The sequence below is a fragment of the Pichia membranifaciens genome, assembly GCF_001661235.1.
Source record: "Pichia membranifaciens NRRL Y-2026 unplaced genomic scaffold PICMEscaffold_3, whole genome shotgun sequence".
NCBI classification, from domain to species: Eukaryota; Fungi; Ascomycota; class Pichiomycetes; order Pichiales; family Pichiaceae; genus Pichia; species Pichia membranifaciens.
Genome location: NW_017566984.1, coordinates 1,013,470 through 1,030,113, shown reverse-complemented (window position 1 = coordinate 1,030,113; position 16,644 = coordinate 1,013,470). Strand labels below are relative to the sequence as shown.

Sequence of the window (16,644 nt, the reverse complement as noted above, 5' to 3'; positions counted from 1 at the left end):
TGAAGAATGTTGCAAAAAAAGTTGAAGCTAGACGAGAAAATCATCGCTTACACGCTTTTTGATATTCGCTTCACTACTGAAAACAAATCAAAAACTACTGGTTGTAGATATATTTGATGCCCCTGCCAGGAGCGCCACTGCACATGACGACTTTGAATCAAGTACAACTAGATGAGCTGCATCTATTAGAGAAAAAATTAGTTCGGAAGTGGGTCTTTTGGGAGGAGGAAGATGATATAACCGTGATAGCGGAACAAAATGAAATAAGAAAGCAATGCGATTCAATTGTAGAGCAGATAGATCAATGTATTGATAACAATCACGCTTCGGAGAAGCTTGTTCTATTCATGGGAAGATTCTATCTGGAAGATAAGTCATTGGCGCCATGGACCTCGACAAAATCCAAGAATATTTCAACTCGATTTTTCCAAAGAATAGTGGCTGATGCTAACATGAAAGAGAAATGCGAATCATTCATAGTGGACAAAATACATAACACTCTACAAGAGATGAAGAGTGCAAACCTTTCATCTGAGGTCAACAGTTCGGGTTACAAGAAAACATCAAAGCTGAAGATTGGAGGAAAGCTAATTGGTAGCACTTATACAAAAATGTTAGATAAAATGGAAAAGTTCAAGAATGACCATCTCACAGAACTGGGGCACTTGCACTTTCTCATCGAAAAAACTGACATGGAAAAGAACTGGCGATATATTCTTCCTTTACTACTTGCATTACTAGATGACACTGACGTCCTCGTGAAACGAGAAGCCGCGTTACTTCTTGATATGATATGCCTCAAGTTGGCCATCATAGAACCTATACCGGCCAATATAATTATAAAGTCTCAAACGATGCCGTTATTCAAAACGGCCATACAACCTTTACTACTTGCTCTCCCTTCTTTGACTCCCGAAACAAAGAGTGTTGAAATTCTTTTACCTGCATATAAGGCTATCTTCGATCTCTTCCAAGTTTCGATCACAGATAAGTTGGAATTCTACAATAGCATGAGTGCTCTACTCAACGATACTTTGTTGCCGTCGATTGGCAAGTGCAAAGATTATGCCCAGGTGTCGCTTGAGCTTACACTGATTCTACAGGAATTTTTACAAAGATGTGGTGATTTTTCCAAGGTTTTAACGAAACAGGTGATTTACACTTTACTAACGGTTCTCATGGACCCTTACATATCCTTTGCCCCTGCTGTTGTTTCTGCTATCCTTTTGGTTATTCAAGAATGCATGGCCAGCAATTCAGCGGAAAGCCGGAAGAGATTCAAATATGACGTCCTGGGTTGCATGGGTATCCTAAAACGTCGGCTTCAAAATAGAGAGAACCACCTCGATGCTAATATAGAGGGTCAAATTGAAGTTCTAGTTAATTGTGTAAATATCTAGCATCTTTACCATGTAATTTATGTAGTGTATAGTATAATAAGGAAGATAAAATCTAATGTGTTGAAAGTGAGGGAACTCTTTAACGCGGCATCATGAATTCTTACAAAAATCGTACGAAGAGTAGCAGTAGTGGGGCATCAGTAAGGGAGTAAACATTTGGGGTCAGCATATAAAGGTTGTGCCCAGCAATGACATCTATCAAACCGTTCCAAGCTACAGATCTCTTCAATTTAACTCCAATCAACTTGGATCCATTGACGGAGAACTTCTATCTATATTTTTATCATCAATACCTATTAACATGGCCGACTCTATCTTATAAATCTGTGAACCAGTCTGGGGAGCCAACAGGATACATGCTAGCCAAGACCGAGGGAAGTGCCAAAGAGTGGCATGCACATATTTCAGCTGTGACTGTGGATCCGAACTACAGGCGTGTCGGACTTGGTTCCTACCTATGTGATCAATTGAAAATTGTGGTAGAGCCTGAGCGTCCTGTACATGCCTGGTTCATCGACTTGTTTGTGAAATGCTCCAATAAAACAGCAATCACACTATACGAAAAGTTGGGTTATAGCGTATTTAGAAGGGTGATAGGATATTATGGTAGTGGTAACGCTCCTATCGACAAGAAGAAAGTAGATGACGATGTGGACGCCTTTGATATGAGGATAAGTCTCCAGCGTGACATAAAGAATGAAACGGTAAGGAAGGACGGCAGGAAAACACACGTTTTACCGGAAGAGGTGTCGTTCTGAGCTAAAAAGCTGAGTTTTTATTTATAGATTTGCCGATAGGTAGAAAGTATATGTATCCAGCTGGATGTCACACTCTATGTGCATTTCCAGATCGAAATCTTTTTATCGACTGCGCCGCAAACAACAATGACTTCAGAGTCATTTCCAAGTTTCCCAATAAATGCTGACTTGGCTCTTCCATCATTGGATTTCAAAGTCTCGACCACTGTTCCTGTTCTCAAATCAAAGCCTCTCAACATACCGTCATCTCCGGGTATCCAAAGTCCAGAGCAGTGTGGTCTACAGAGTATAATTGCGTTAGAGTATTTGTCTTGCGGAGAAAGTGAGTTGAAGTTGGATATGATATAGGATCTCAAAATCAGTGTTTTGGAATGGAAGGATTCGATGTTCTCTTCACTCTTTGAAGCTTTTTCTTTCAACAGAGAAAGTATGTCAGGAGAAGAGAATGGTTGCTCTCCATTGTTCTGCAACTCGGTGACAAAAATCTCCTTTAAGGACGGAACAAGAACAGTTATAAGTCTCATATATGGCACATGATCAGTTGCAATGGTGATAATTATATCGTCATCGATGGATGATATTTCTGCAATTGCCATTGGCTGGAAAGAGTGGCTGGAAAATTCCGAGTCATTCAAAGATAACTTCGCAACCTCAACAAGCTTGGAGGCGCTTGGATTATGAGACGTTATTGTGAACATCGTTAACAAAGAGCTCTCTAGTCTTCCAACCAGAACAACAGGTAAATGCGTGTTTCTATCTTCAGTCAAAAGCAAAGACGTCGGGTTTGTGAACAGTTTGTAGTCACCAATTATCGAGAACTTGATTTCTTCACCCACACGCTGTGCTCTTCCCACAGTAACACGCCCATCCCAGCCTATTGACGCAAAGTAGCCCAACAGGGAAGGATTTTCGTCGCTCGTGAACCTGATGTATTTGAAATCTGTAATCAATCGTCTGTGCAACTTCAAACTGCTAGACCCCTCGGTGGTGGTGGATGCCACCAAGTCCCAATTGTCTTCGCCATCAACCGTGAACTTCATCGACGTGACACTTCCGTTCATGTCGCACACAATGATGTGGTCTGTCATGGTTACCCCCCATATGATTTTGATCGTCTGGCCATGCAGAGGGTCAAGCGAGCTCAACAAAATCTGGCTGGAGTCCATGTCTATTACGAAAATGCATCTTGTGTTGGTTACAAACAAACCCAAGTTGTAGACCTTCTCCCGCACCATAGCCTGAAAGAAAGACGAATAGATGATGAGAGAATTGAGTGTCCCTAGGTTCAAAAACTCACAGCTATCGGGATACTTGATTGACCAGTTGGGCAGTACTATGTTCTTCGCCTTGATGGTGTCCGACTGCGTGAACACGTCCAACGTGTTCACATTCTGGTCTGGGTCGGAAAACTGGGATAAAGCCTGGAAGTTGATTCTATCTCTCACTATTGACTCTAGTGATTCATCGTGAACCGGAGTAGTGAACTTCTTGTTCACCTCCTGTTCCAATGCGGTGAGTGTCTTGTTGAGGCCTGCATCTTTCAAGTACTGTGCAATGAGTGACTGTATATAGGTTTTTTCCTCCATCTTGGTCGGATCCGATACTCTTAGTGCAGCTTTCTGCCTTTTTCCTACGATTGAGTGCAGCAGCCAATGCAGAGGCCATCCTTTATCAGTACCTTTATGTGTAATCTATTCCAAAATCATGTTTGGGCCGATCGACCTAAAATATATTGCCCTCTTCTTTTAATTCACGTGCGTACAGCAAGGGTTTAGTCTAGGGCTTTACGCTTTTTTTCTCACCCGCGCACCGCACACATTGTTTTTTCCTGGTCTTTTCCCTCGCTCGAGCGCTCGAGCAGAGCTTGTTCCAATTCCTCTCTGGCCCTGAGCGTGCCTCAGCTCTGCTTACTGTGAGGGAGGAGGTACATGCTTTTTCATTATCAAAGCTCAATAGAAGTGTATTAACAAGAAGATTTCTTACTTCTGTTAATTGGTTCTGTTCTCTCTTTTGATCTTTTCGACTCTACAAGACACACAAACACCAAATTTCAACATGGGTAAGGGTAAGCCAAGAGGATTAAACTCTGCAAGAAAGTTGAGAGTTCACAGAAGAAACAACAAGTGGGCCGACCAATCTTACAAGGCCAGACTTTTGGGTACAGCTTACAAATTCTCTCCATTTGGTGGTTCTTCACACGCCAAGGGTATCGTTTTGGAAAAGATCGGTATTGAGTCCAAGCAACCAAACTCTGCTATCAGAAAGTGTGTCAGAGTCCAATTAATCAAGAACGGTAAGAGAGTTACCGCTTTCGTTCCAAACGATGGTTGTTTGAACTACGTCGATGAAAACGACGAGGTCTTATTAGCCGGTTTTGGTAGAAGAGGTAAGGCTAAGGGTGATATTCCAGGTGTTAGATTCAAGGTTGTCAAAGTCTCTGGTGTCTCTTTATTAGCTTTATGGAAAGAAAAGAAGGAAAAGCCAAGATCATAATCCTGTTTACTATTCTTAACGAAATATAAAGCTTCCTTTCAAATGTCTAATATATCTATCTAAATATACAAACAAATATATTTGCTCCATATCAATCAAGGAAAAGCCTCACGGGTGCAGATGCGTTTACGATTCAGAATGGGCGTTCAACAGCAAGATGTAGGTGCCGTATACGCAACCGATTACGCTTGCCATATTGTTGTACTCCCCCCTTTTACTCTCCAACTTGTCCAGAAGATGCTTCGATCGTTGTAGTGTGATTGCGATGTAGCAAGGACCAAATACAAAGTGCGTAGTAATATTACTGTACTAAATTACAAAAAACATTTATATGTTGAGACCTCTACCTTCAATAGAGACACCATCTTTCTTGCCAGCCTTCTTCTTCTGGGAAAGTTTGGTCAACTTTTTGTTGAGGGCCTTGAATCTCTCGTCTCTGTTCAGAGACTGGCCGATTCCCGTGGATAGACCGCTTGCTCTCTGTGCATGCAAGGCGTTTATGCTGGTCTGAGGGGCAATAGTGTAAACTGAAGTTCTAGCTTCAGGGGCAGCAGCTCTCTTCCTTCTGTCTGCACTTTCCTGGTATAGCGACTTTCTGCCGCTCTGAGCGGTATCGGCACCGCCGGTTTGCAGTTTCGTCTTCGCTTTGAACTTCTCGATGTCGAAGTTGGCCGTAGGAACCTCCCTGGCTCTGTAGTTGTCGGATCGGCCCATCACAGGTCTGGTCCAGTCACCAATCAGCTTTTCAGCAATCCTCTTCAACGCAGGATCCACCTTCTTGGACTTTTGGTAGAAAATCATCACCTTCCCCAACCCGGACTCTCTCAAGTGGATCGTTTTGATCGGTAACTTCACAAGTTCGTTCAGTAACGTCTTCTGGATCTCAAAGGATGGCAACGACGCGTCCGGCAATGGCTCCAACCAGATCCGCACAGCCTCGAGGAGGTTGTTGTCCAAGATCGAGTCGTACAAGTTGGACTTCAACAACGTGTCTCTGACCTGCGGAAGCAGCTTGAGCTTGTTGGCTGCAGGCTTCTTGTTGTTGACACAGTCAATGTCCATGTACGCGGCGTCTTTCATCATGTTTTTCAAGTGGGAGATCGCCTCATCTTGCATCGCCTCCAAATCGACGTCGTTGTTCTTCCTTCTCTTTGTCGGCTTCTTGAGTAGCGCGTTGAACTTCTCCTCGAACTCTCTTCTCTTGCGGGTTTGCTCGTCCTCGATCTCCTCGTTGCCGTCGATTCCAGCGCCGTTGCTTGCTGCAGCTGCTTGGCTGCTCGATGCGTCGTCCTGGAAGTCGCTATCTCTGCCTCTCTTCTGCCCCGGCGACGCAGATCTCCCGTCCGTTTTCTTGAATTTGTTTAGCTTCGATATGTCCTCCTCTATGTCTCCGTCTCCAGCGTCAAGCGGCTCTTCCTGCTCAGCTTCATTCGCAGCCGTTTCCTCACTTTCGCTCGCATCCATCCTGGCTTCGACCTCAGCCTCAGCCATCGACGCCTCCTCCTTCAAATCTCCTGCATCCTCGTCAGCCTTTTCTTCTCCTTCCTTCTCCTCGTCGCCGTCTGCTGCTGCGCTTTCTCCACTCTCCTGGTGCTCATCCACGCTCTGGTCCAACAACCCGTCGTGCGAGCTCTCTTCTAGCTTTGCCGCCACCAAATCCTCAGAGACCATGTTCGATGTCGCTGCCGTCTTCTGCTTTAGCACTTGCAGCTCTGTAACTCCTCTGCTGCCCTGCCTCAAGCACCAGTCCTTCGTACCCGTCCTTCCTTCCCGCCTTCACCTTCACCTTCGGCTCTGACTTGTCTGGCAGAGCCTCGCTGCGGCGATCGTCCCCCCCGGCCCTGCGCTCAGCTTTTTTTCCCTGCTGTGGACTTTTGCCGGCGGCACTCCAACGGCGAGAACGGACAGGGCAGTAGAGACAGAAGAAGACAAGGGCCTGCAGGGACAGAGAAAGAGCAAGGAAGTATCAAGCGGAGCAGAAAGGAATCGGCGTCGTTATACTCAGCAATACACACAGACACATACAAATGAACGGCTACAGTGAAGAAGACATCAGAAACGCCATGCTCTACCAAGAGCAAATGAAAAAGGCACAGGAAGAGCAAACCGCTCTGACCTTAAAGCTGGCTGGTCTTCTTGCATTCGGCTTGTGGGCTATTCCAACTGCCATCCACTTTGTCAAGAAGTCGTTAGCATGAAGCTAGTGCGGGTGTCTGAATATAGGGAAGACGCAAGAAACATTTGAAGTTCCGAACTCTTTGTACATATAGGTTATATATATCACACCGACTTTATATAATACATTTTTGAAAGAAACAAAACGAAAACATTTCCATCGAAAATTTTACATGACAACTAGTATACACAGTGCCCGACTGCACTCACGACACAGCACTATCTGTGGCGAAAAAGTCAATGATCTCCTGTCCGGATTGGCTGTCCACAGGCACAAGGGGCCCCTCGGTCGTCCTGGCAGGGTCTGCTGCCCGCTTCCCGGTGACGCCCTGGGTAACTTTTTCGATGATGACGTTGATCCGCTGGTTCAGCTGCTGCTCCTCCTTAGAGCCGTGCCGAAACCGCTCGGCAAGCTTGTCGTTGCTTATCAGGTCCTTCATCGCGTTCACCTTGTCACACGTACTTCGTAGCTGCGTGACCAAAAAGAAGATTGTGTCGTTGAGTGGCGTTAATTGGGCCAGCGTGCGCCTGGTCTCCGGACCGCTTTGCTCGTCTGCAATCAGCGGCTGTAGTCTCATCTTCACCAGTTTCGATACTCTTGCCAGCTTTTGGAACTTCGGCACCGCATCGCAGAGCACCTTGTTAAACTCGACCTGCTGCTGTATTTGCCGCACCGTCTCCAGCATCTCCTGGGTGATCTCCCTGTCCTTCTGAACTATGTTGTCGTACACCTGCAGGCCTTCGTGGTGCTTGAGACGAACGTGCCCCCCGGAGACAAGGTCTTCAGGCAACGTGAAGACGTTTCGGAGCGCATACACCTCGAACTTGTCAAAATTACGGTTGATGCTGTGTTCAAGCAACGACTCCAAGGTCGCCGTTCCGGTCTGGATATCCTCCACCGAGTACTGCTTCTCTTCCCTCGTCTTGGACAAGTTGGCGTCCACGATAATGTCGTCACTTCTCTGCTGCAGTAGCCGTTCGTTGGCGCTCTCTTCCAGCTGCAGCTTCTGGTTGATGAGGATCTGCTCCAGCTGCTCCGTACATCGGTACATGATTTCGTTGATCACGTTGATGATGTCGTCGATCACCGTGATGGGCTGGAACCCGAAGTGTTCCGTTAACAGCCGAGTAGTGTTCAATTGGATCTCCTCTTCATTCATGGCTTTTCCACCACGCAGTCCCCCGTTCCGTGCTGCCGCACTGTCCTGCTCTTCCCCGCAGATGCAGGGAGAAGCATTTTACGTGCAGATCTGCAACATGTTTCCAACATCATCAACAACGGGCCAGACGCGACTACTGTCAAATTTCTTTAAGAGAAAGATGGATCTCGGATCCACGTTTTATCTCGTGCTGGGATTGTGCTATACTTTACAGGTATATTAAACAGTTCTATACTGCAGGCGCTGCTCTGTGCATCTGTCTAATCAGAGCTCTCGTCGCCACTGCTGCTACTGCCGCTGCCGCTGCCGCTGCCACTACTGCTGCCGCTGCCGTCGTCGTCGCTGTCGCTGCTGGAGTCGCTATCGCTCGAGTCGTCGTTGTATTTTGGTGCGTCGTCCTTGCCAGCACCGGCGGCGTCGCTGTCGCCGTTACTGCTTTCGTTGAGCCCCGGCACAGGCGTGGGGTCCTCCTTTATTGACTCGATCACAGGGAGCTTCTCCTTCATCTCTTCTTCGTTTATGTTGTCGTCGTAGCCCACGGCCGCTGTTTGGACGTTGTCGCCGGCGTCGGCGTCGGCTTCGGTAGTCTCGCCGTCAAACTTCACGTGCTTCTTAATGTTGTCCTTGATGCTGTCCAACATCACCGGCTGGCTGTCTCTCTCCATGTCCGGCGTAAGGAGCGTGCCCTCGATGGACAGGCCCTTGCCATTGACGTGGATGCCACGCACCGTGAACTTGATTTTGCCCCCAACCGGCACCTCGTTTGAGTCACACCAATGACCCAACCGCTTGAAGTTGTTCTCGTCCGTGCTTGTCTCGTCGGCCTGGTTAGGCACAAAGTACCAGTCCTCCGGGATGTAGAACTTCTTGATGCTTGCGCTGAACACGTCGTTGATGAGCAGACCAATGTGACTCTGTGACTGCATGATGCTGTACCCCTCCAGCACGTCGCCGACACGCGGTCTCCAGACAACAAAGTCGACCACCGCCGATACAAACGAGAACGGGTTCTCGTCTGACACCTTAGCGACGAACTTGAACTCCGTGCTGCCGTCCTCCGTATCATTATTGATGTTCTCCTTCGCCAGACGCACGTTGTTGTATGTAATGATGACCCCTTCGACCGTCGGGTTGTACGACATTATCAGCGGATCAAGGTGCTGCTGGCGCAGACCCTCGATCGGCGTCTCTAGATAGCACGGCGCCAGCGAGAGGTACATCTTCGCTCTAATACGGTGGAAACATCTCGACAACCCCGTATCTTCGTCCACCACGCTCACTTGCTTCTCTTTGCTCCGCGGAGGTGTCACAATTGTCACCTTCTGCTTCTTCGACCCTGTCACAGACACATTTTCCATCTGTTCCAGGCCGTCTGTGTCGGCAAACACTCTTTTCGTCGCTACTGCGGGCGCAGACATTCTAGGGCTATGTTTCTATTTCTGTCTCCTTCTTAGCTTCGACAACGTCTTGTGTACATCGAAACCGGTTCCGGAACACCTGTTACAGATACAAACTAGGCCATTAAGTAATGCACAGTTGAAATAAAAATGATCCACTTAAAATTTTTTCCTCGAGGAAAAAAGCGAGAAAAATGTAGAAATCACCGTTTCCGGAACAGTCGCGACAACCGTGCTGTCGCGGTGATGCCACCGGAGTTCCCACCGGAGCTGTTCCCACTTCCAGCTCCGCTACCCCCCAAAAGGCCCTTCTTCTCCTTGCGGAGAGACATGCTGCTCATGCTCCGGACAGCGTCAGACTCGGCCTGGCCCGTGATGACATCCATCAGCATCACTTTGCCGTTGGGCTGGGTCTGGGCACCCATGACCATGTTTGGGTTCAGACCCAGACCGCCGCCGTTGGCATTCATCGGACCGGTGATGAGACCGCCCCCGTAGTTGACGTTTTTGGCTGTGCCATTGGCGCCGTCGACGCTGCCATCCATGTGGTTCTGCTTGAAAACCAGTCCCTCTTGTGAGTTGAGCTTGCGGAACAGCGGCTTGTAGGCAGCCCACTTCTGGCGGATCTGCTTCTGCATGCGCTGCGGGGTTGGCGCATCCTCGTCCTCCGAGTACTGCGATACACCGGCAAAGCGGACTTTCTTCACGACTTGGCCGTCAGGACCGACGCGGAACTCGCCGCCAACGTCAGACTCGGAAACCACGTCCATGTTGCCCAGCACCGAGCTGGACCTCGACCGCGTGCGGCCTTGGACAGAGCTCGACACGCTGCTCCGGCGACTTAGCTCCGACACAGAGCCACTGCTCTCGCCAGACGTTTGTCTGCTCACCGGCGCAAGCTTGGTCAACGCGGAGTTGCTTCTGCTTCTCACCCGGGATGGCGACGGCGAGGAGGATGGTTTTGTGGGCGAGGTCCGTGTGGTTCGCACAACAGGGGAGCCCTGGTTCGTGTTGGAGTTGGACCTGCTTCGGTTCATGATCTGCAGCTTCAGCGCGTTCTGCGCCTCCAGTGAAGTTGCCTTGAGGGAGTTTAGCGGGCTTCCTGGGAACTCAGACAACCCCCCTTCAGCACCGGCAGTGCCGTCGGACTGTGATTGTAGTGGAGACGAAGGAGTGACTTGCAGATTCGGATTTACACTTAGTGCGTCTAAAGTGTTCAAAAGCTTCTCGTCCAGAGACTCTCCCTGTGTCTGCGAAGACATCTGGTTCTGTAGCTCCATGTCGTTGTTCCCATAATTGGATTCTGCCTTCAACGGACTTGCCGTTTTGGAAACAAAAGACCTTCTGCTTTCCAAAGGCTTGCCGTAAATACTGCCATTTTGTGCAGACTTCATAATGTGCTGTTGCAACCGCTGCTGCGCAGTGAGGTTCTGCGGAACTACTCTCTTCGCCGCCAATGCCGCCATCTGAGCTTGGTTGCTTTCCTTCTTTCCTGTGGCGATTCCGCTAACAGACTGTCTTCTTTTCACAGTACCAGCAGAATTGGCTTGGCTTCTTAAACTTGGTGAGAAGGCATGTGTCAGTATCACGCTGGATCTTCTTTGCAAGCTTTCGCCATTTCTCACGCTTGAAGAAGTGGTAAGCGAGTTCCTTCTCGAGTTATCGGCGGTAGTTCGCCGTGAAACCGAGGGTGAGCTCCCAATGACTGGCGATTGTGTTGTTAGGGACGGCGATCCTGATGCTGCTGATTGTTGGTTTGTTACCAATGGTGACCTCAACCCTCTATTTGTTGATTGACGAGTCAAAGACGATGTCCTGGACGATTGAGAAGATGGAGAAGAGGCAGAGGTCAAGGAACCATAGGAGCCCTTCCGCTGTACTGTACGCCCTATTTTTGGTGGCTCAACAAAGGCCGGAGATTCAGCTATCGCAGATCTATTTGTCAATGCCGAGGTTTTCGATTCGTTCTGCAAATCACTGGCACTCGATCTACGAGACACCATCCGCCTCGATGCACTTGTGCTTGTCAACGAGTTTGACCTCGAGGTACTTGCAGAAATGGAACCCTTGAAATTGCTAGTATTCGCATTTGAGCTGGAGTTCGAGTTTTGTCGGTAAAACGGGGATCGTGAAGAGCTTGTCAAGGATGGAGAAGCTGAGGACAATCCACGCGACGGTGACTCTGACACTGAAAGACGACGCGTTAGCTTGTTTTGTGATTGAAACAAACTGGTATTCGTGTTCAAAGAGGAGTTCTCGTCGATGGAACCGATTGTCCCTATCGAGCTTACACGGCGGTTGGCTAGTCTGGTTTTGCCATTGTTAATATCTCCTGGAGTCAGGCTACCTGCCCGCAGATGCTCCATCTGTGCTTTCATTTCCTTTTGATTTTCAAACAACACCTTCAACCTTTTGTCTCTATCGTTATTGACGCGTTCCCTAAGCTTTTCTCTCAAAATTTCCTTACTGAATTCGTTATCTTTCCCCTCTGTAACAATAAGTGTCCATTGGTTGTGCATATCTCTCAATGCGGCCATCATTTTATCTAACAGTGTAATCATTTCTAGCGAAGTCTTTCTGAACTCCGAGACAAAGATGTTTGAATCTAAAGAAATGTTCTTGATTTCTGTTCGTCTGGCATATCTGGAAATCAATGTCAGAATCATGCTGTTTTGTTTTGAGTGAGTAAAGTATATCGACATTCTGGCCAATGCCTCCCGTACGGATTTACGGGATCTTGAATAAGGTGAAAAGTAGTTAACGTTTTGGAAATATATGGTTTTCCCCGTTTTCCGTATCTCTATGTACATATCTGCGATTCTAAGCAGTATTGCATACATTGTGTAGAGTGGAGTCAGGTGCTGTGGCTTCTGTGCAATGGTCTTTGAATTTGCTACCGAGATGCTTGTCTTGTGAATTCCTGCTTTGAGTTCGTCTATGATATTTTGAAACGTGGCGAGCTTGATTTCGAGAAAATGGAATTGGCTTTTGAGGTAGTATCTTAAAATACTCTCTTGCTTGGTACTTGGAATGTCTGGAACGTCGGTGAATGTTAGCTGGTTCACAATTGACAATTCAGGGAACTTCAACGGGCTCAAATTTTGGGCTATCGATTGCTTTGTTTCCTTCGTGCCGTGCTGCCTGTTGACCTGGCTGAGCGCCGTGGTGAACTTCGCATCCACAGCCTCATACACACTTAGAAGTAATAGCTCAAGTAACGTTATTGTGTCTATGACCCTCTTTCTGTTCGGTAAGGGCACCATTTTTTCCAAGGAGATTCCGTAGGGGTTAACAGGAGAGTTGCGGCTTATGTTTTCCAGTGAATCAAAGGAAATCGGCGAAAGCACAAGAGATACGTCAATCGTTTGCGCCGGGTTGTACTTCTGCATGTTCTGGAGCAACTCGGACCTTCGGTAAAAGTTGTCGTTGATGTTGAAGATGGGGCCGGAGAGAAGGATGATCGACTGCGGATCTGCCAACGGCGTGGCTGGGTTCGCCAGTAGCTCCTTTGCCCGCTTCACGACTATTATGAACGTCATAATCTTGCGAGAGATGTAGCAGTACTGAAGCAGCTTGGCGTCGATAGGAAAGAGCGTCTTGATCTGGGCCAAAGACTTCTGCCTTATCTCTGGTTTCAAGGTCGGCACCGATGCCACAATCTCGGTCGGCGGCTGCACGACCCCTTCTATTTCATCCTTTATTTGGCTGCCTGATTCTTCCTCCTCTTTCTTCAATTCCTCCCCAGACTCGGCCTTTGAGTTGTCGTTTGCTTCTCCTTCTGCAGGTATATTAGCTGTCTCCTCCGATTTCTCCACCGGTCTAATCTCAGTCTTCACCTCCATCTTTTCGATTTCCTCCTCAGTCTCTCCGTCTGGTTGCTCCAATTCTATTTGCTGCACCATCTTTTGCTCTTCTGTTTCAGTGACTGCCGCCACTGCCGAAGCTTCAGCCGCCGTCGTTCCGACACCGTCATCGCTTCCGGTACGAGGGGTTGCCTCATTTTTTGCGCTTGGCTCGTTTTCTGCACCCATTTTCAGGCTGCACACTGTTCTCTCAGAGTGCCAATGCTCTCTTGCGCACACACACTCACCAAGTACTTGTCCTCTGCTCTGTCTTCTGCTAAGGTACCTTGTCGTGTTTCCCTGCCTTCTCTCCTCCCCTGTCTCTGTTCTGCTGCCTCTCCTGCAGCGCCCAAAAGAGGAAGGCTTATATAAGGAGCGCGTGCTATTGTTGTGGGGGAGGAGAAGGAAACAACAAACAATACGGCTTTTCGCCAGGTGGGATGTTGTTGATGTTTCCGTCTTCTTCCCTGAATGTTCGTTCTTCTGCCGGTGCTTTTGCGGCTAAGTGGGGCTCTATACAGGTTAGCTAGTATCTACAGAGGGGACACGAGATGGCTCTTGGTTCGAGTCACTTGTGCTCGTCGATGAGCCACTTCCAGACAATGTCCTTGTCGTGTTTGCGCTGCTTGTCGGAGGACTTGAGGCTCTGGCGCAGCCGGATCTTCTCCATGAAGTTCTTCTTGGTCTGTTCGTCGAACTTATTTAACTGCTTTGAACTGACCATTGTCATCCGGCGGACGTCCCGTAACCGGCGCAGGTAGACGATGCTCATGACGCCGCCCAAGAGCAGGCTGACGCCGACGACGGAGACAAACGCCACACCCGAGTTCTCGAGGTAGTTCTTGAGGTTCATGCCGTAGAAGGCTGGGAGGAGGGTGGCTATCGTAAAGCCTAGCGTGAAAATGGCCACGCGCAACTCAAACACCATCAAAGAGTTCCGGTTTGCGTCCAAGATGATGTTCACGATGTCCTCCGTCGACTTGATGTTGTTGATCATCGTCTCTGCCTGCTGGACAATCTCGTCGCACTGTTTGTAGTACGCCTCGAGAAGCATCTCCACCTCGCCCGTGTCCCGGCTTTCACTGCCCTGCTGGATGAGCTTTGGGTTCCCTTCACCCCCGCGGGTGTCCATGTCGGCGAGCTGGGAGTCGTGCATCGGGTTCGCCTGTCGCTGGGCATGGTCTCGCTGGGTTGTGTTGGAGTTTTCAGACTGTGAAGATTGCCCTTGTGAATGTGAAGAAGAGGAAGGCGAAGAAGTTGGAGATGAAGAAGTCGACGAGGAAGCTTCTGCGGCCTCGTTGTCGCAGATGAGTTTTTTGATCTCGTAATTTTCTGTAAGATACATGTTCTCCAAGTCCTCGTCGTTGTCAAGCAACTCGTCTAACGTGTTCTTGATCAATAGACTCTTCTGGTAGAACATGGTCAATCCCTTCGAGTTCACAAGCAAATCCTTCAAGTTCGCCCTGTCAATCTGCGAATCCAACTCGTTCAAGATCCGGTCGATTTTGCCCAAGTGATTGCTCAACTCGGTCTCTAAGACTGCCATCACGTTCACCAAGATGCACTCGAGTGTCTTGAACTCGTACGTCTGGTTCACGATTCCGTGGTTGTGTCCGTGCAGCCCTAACATTCCGCCATGCACCACGCGGGTCTGCAACTTGCTCTCCAAATCGTACATGAAAAGACTCAACTTACCAGCAGATTCCGGGGATGATGTGTCAAACACCAGCACCTCGTTTCTCTTAATCAATGCCTTGATGTGTAACAAGTTCACCAAGATCCCGTTGCTCCGCACTGCAATGCTCGGCGCCACGTCGACGTTGGATGAGTCGATCTTTCGCAGATCTCTTGGAAACAACTTATTCTGCTGTAGAAACGTGGACCTTGGGAATCTTTTAGAGACGGCCCTTACCGTTCCGGACCCGTCGATGATAGTACACGAGATGGTGGAAACATCTGGCGATATGGGCTTCAACACCTTCGACGACGAGAACAGTATTGAGGAGTTGGCGCTCGCACTCGCAAGTGCCTCGTTGAAAGCATCAGATGATGACGACGAGTTGGATGATGAGGTCGATGATGAAGATGCAGAAGAGTAGTTGGCAGGTGAACCCGATAGATTACGGGTGCCCTGAAAGCTCCGATTCAGTACTATTGTAGGTCGTAGTTGGAAGGATATTTTGGACCCACACGCCCTTAAGAGCTGGCTGTTCATTGATACTGTGTTGTGGCTGTGGAATATTGTTTCAGACTTCCCCCTGGCATGCCCAAGCACGGAGGACGGGCGGTTCCATCATAGGAAGGCAGACTGGCAGGCCGGCAAAAAAAATGGATCAGAAAGGAGAAAAAAAGAACCATTTTGATAAAGAGAGCGAGACAGCGTGCATAGGCCCCATGGAGACTTCCACGCCCGAAAGCCTGCTAAAGTGTACGATAACAGCTGTATTTCTTTACAGAGACATTTTAGATTATACAATCGATACGGTGGATGGATGATGTGTTAGTGGGAAAGGGGGGAACAAGGTTTCTTGCTCTAGTTTGCTCCTCAGTCGAAGAACTTTCTTGTCTTCGAAGGACCGAAAATCTCCAATCTGATGGCTGGCAAAGCCGATTCCGAGAGAAGCTTCAATCTCTCGTCAAGGGTGTTGTTAACGGAGATCTTGCCCGATCCGTTGACGACAATGATACCACCGGCCACGTCCTTGTCCAAGAAGTTGGACTCGTCGACCTGGAAGTCGACGCTGAAGCCGGCCTGTTTGGAGAAGTTGTCGACAGCGGTCTTGGCAGCGTCCTTGACAACAGCAACGTCTGTCTTTCTCACCTTGATCACCACGGAGGGCTCCATCAACGAGTAGAGGCCCTCCTCAATGAGGCCTATGAGAAGCTTCTTGTATTTGTCCTTGTTGCCGGCTATCTTCTTCAACTCGTCCTGGGTGGCACCGAAAATCGTCTCAAGCGCTTCCTCTCTGGTGGCCAACACCTTCAATCTCGTCTTGTTGGCGATCGTCGATTTCGTGATCTGCTGTGCGAGCGACGCCTTCTTGAACTTGTCCTGGTAGGCGGCGTCAATTGCATTGATTTCGGAACGCACAATGGACGCTTTCTCGATCTCATACTCCTCGTCCGCCTTTAATTGGATCTCCTTCGCCTTTTCCTCGGCTTCCTTCGTTATGAAGGACTCCATCTTCTTCAATTCGCCCTGAACCTGCATCATTTGACACCACGGCACTCGCAGCACACGCGTGTTCCCTCGTTATTGTTAGTATCTGGTTCTTGGTCGGCTCTGCTGCACCCGACGTCACCGTCACAACCGACCGCAGCCCAACTGGGGGGACCACATACCTGCTCATCTGTGAGTGCTCTTGTAGAAGACATCTTTGCGTTGGTTGCTGAATAGCTCGCAGCCCCAATCCTTTGCT

The 16,644-nt window shown here is 48.6% G+C and overlaps 11 protein-coding genes across 11 annotated transcripts; 4 read left to right on the top strand and 7 right to left on the bottom strand.

Moving 5' to 3' along the window:
* Nucleotides 1–26: 26 nt before the first annotated feature.
* On the top strand, nucleotides 27–1,446 carry PICMEDRAFT_16533 (hypothetical protein). The gene has a single exon (XM_019161245.1). It carries the CDS (start codon nucleotides 117–119, stop codon nucleotides 1,398–1,400), a length of 1,284 nt encoding a protein of 427 aa, XP_019017808.1. The 5' UTR covers nucleotides 27–116; the 3' UTR covers nucleotides 1,401–1,446.
* A 142-nt stretch (nucleotides 1,447–1,588) lies between these two features.
* PICMEDRAFT_72740 (hypothetical protein) lies at nucleotides 1,589–2,158 on the top strand (the record flags this gene model as incomplete). Its single annotated transcript, XM_019164283.1, has 1 exon — nucleotides 1,589–2,158. One exon carries the CDS (start codon nucleotides 1,589–1,591, stop codon nucleotides 2,156–2,158), a length of 570 nt encoding a protein of 189 aa, XP_019017807.1.
* A 74-nt stretch (nucleotides 2,159–2,232) lies between these two features.
* Nucleotides 2,233–3,744, bottom strand: PICMEDRAFT_72739 (hypothetical protein; the record flags this gene model as incomplete). Its single annotated transcript, XM_019164282.1, has 1 exon — nucleotides 2,233–3,744. The coding sequence occupies one exon, from the start codon at nucleotides 3,742–3,744 to the stop codon at nucleotides 2,233–2,235; it is 1,512 nt and encodes a 503-aa protein (XP_019017806.1).
* A 414-nt stretch (nucleotides 3,745–4,158) lies between these two features.
* PICMEDRAFT_16530 (hypothetical protein) lies at nucleotides 4,159–4,899 on the top strand. Its single transcript, XM_019161244.1, has one exon. The coding sequence runs from the start codon at nucleotides 4,214–4,216 to the stop codon at nucleotides 4,649–4,651; it is 438 nt and encodes a 145-aa protein (XP_019017805.1). The 5' UTR covers nucleotides 4,159–4,213; the 3' UTR covers nucleotides 4,652–4,899.
* A 12-nt stretch (nucleotides 4,900–4,911) lies between these two features.
* On the bottom strand, nucleotides 4,912–6,377 carry PICMEDRAFT_16528 (hypothetical protein). Its single transcript, XM_019161242.1, has one exon. The coding sequence runs from the start codon at nucleotides 6,320–6,322 to the stop codon at nucleotides 4,979–4,981; it is 1,344 nt and encodes a 447-aa protein (XP_019017804.1). The 5' UTR covers nucleotides 6,323–6,377; the 3' UTR covers nucleotides 4,912–4,978.
* Nucleotides 6,378–6,500: 123 nt separating this feature from the next.
* On the top strand, nucleotides 6,501–6,941 carry PICMEDRAFT_134060 (hypothetical protein). Its single transcript, XM_019160055.1, has one exon. It carries the CDS (start codon nucleotides 6,679–6,681, stop codon nucleotides 6,847–6,849), a length of 171 nt encoding a protein of 56 aa, XP_019017803.1. The 5' UTR covers nucleotides 6,501–6,678; the 3' UTR covers nucleotides 6,850–6,941.
* On the bottom strand, nucleotides 6,716–8,033 carry PICMEDRAFT_16525 (hypothetical protein). The gene has a single exon (XM_019161241.1). It carries the CDS (start codon nucleotides 7,984–7,986, stop codon nucleotides 7,033–7,035), a length of 954 nt encoding a protein of 317 aa, XP_019017802.1. The 5' UTR covers nucleotides 7,987–8,033; the 3' UTR covers nucleotides 6,716–7,032.
* Nucleotides 8,034–8,624: 591 nt separating this feature from the next.
* On the bottom strand, nucleotides 8,625–9,248 carry PICMEDRAFT_25376 (hypothetical protein; the record flags this gene model as incomplete). The annotated part of the gene is made up of 1 exon (XM_019162390.1): nucleotides 8,625–9,248. A coding segment is annotated over one exon (624 nt), but the record flags the coding sequence as incomplete, so codon positions are not given.
* A 338-nt stretch (nucleotides 9,249–9,586) lies between these two features.
* On the bottom strand, nucleotides 9,587–13,414 carry PICMEDRAFT_11665 (hypothetical protein; the record flags this gene model as incomplete). The annotated part of the gene is made up of 1 exon (XM_019159821.1): nucleotides 9,587–13,414. The coding sequence occupies one exon, from the start codon at nucleotides 13,412–13,414 to the stop codon at nucleotides 9,587–9,589; it is 3,828 nt and encodes a 1,275-aa protein (XP_019017800.1).
* A 198-nt stretch (nucleotides 13,415–13,612) lies between these two features.
* PICMEDRAFT_16521 (hypothetical protein) lies at nucleotides 13,613–15,501 on the bottom strand. Its single transcript, XM_019161239.1, has one exon. The coding sequence runs from the start codon at nucleotides 15,438–15,440 to the stop codon at nucleotides 13,794–13,796; it is 1,647 nt and encodes a 548-aa protein (XP_019017799.1). The 5' UTR covers nucleotides 15,441–15,501; the 3' UTR covers nucleotides 13,613–13,793.
* Nucleotides 15,502–15,651: 150 nt separating this feature from the next.
* On the bottom strand, nucleotides 15,652–16,633 carry PICMEDRAFT_16520 (hypothetical protein). The gene has a single exon (XM_019161238.1). It carries the CDS (start codon nucleotides 16,434–16,436, stop codon nucleotides 15,771–15,773), a length of 666 nt encoding a protein of 221 aa, XP_019017798.1. The 5' UTR covers nucleotides 16,437–16,633; the 3' UTR covers nucleotides 15,652–15,770.
* Between the last annotated feature and the right edge of the window lie 11 nt (nucleotides 16,634–16,644).

Coding starts and splice junctions, on each gene's coding strand:
- PICMEDRAFT_16533 (XM_019161245.1), top strand. CDS start 117: ATGCCCCTGCCAGGAGCGCCACTGCACATGACGACTTTGAATCAAGTA.
- PICMEDRAFT_16530 (XM_019161244.1), top strand. CDS start 4,214: ATGGGTAAGGGTAAGCCAAGAGGATTAAACTCTGCAAGAAAGTTGAGA.
- PICMEDRAFT_16528 (XM_019161242.1), bottom strand. CDS start 6,322: ATGGTCTCTGAGGATTTGGTGGCGGCAAAGCTAGAAGAGAGCTCGCAC.
- PICMEDRAFT_134060 (XM_019160055.1), top strand. CDS start 6,679: ATGAACGGCTACAGTGAAGAAGACATCAGAAACGCCATGCTCTACCAA.
- PICMEDRAFT_16525 (XM_019161241.1), bottom strand. CDS start 7,986: ATGAATGAAGAGGAGATCCAATTGAACACTACTCGGCTGTTAACGGAA.
- PICMEDRAFT_16521 (XM_019161239.1), bottom strand. CDS start 15,440: ATGAACAGCCAGCTCTTAAGGGCGTGTGGGTCCAAAATATCCTTCCAA.
- PICMEDRAFT_16520 (XM_019161238.1), bottom strand. CDS start 16,436: ATGCAGGTTCAGGGCGAATTGAAGAAGATGGAGTCCTTCATAACGAAG.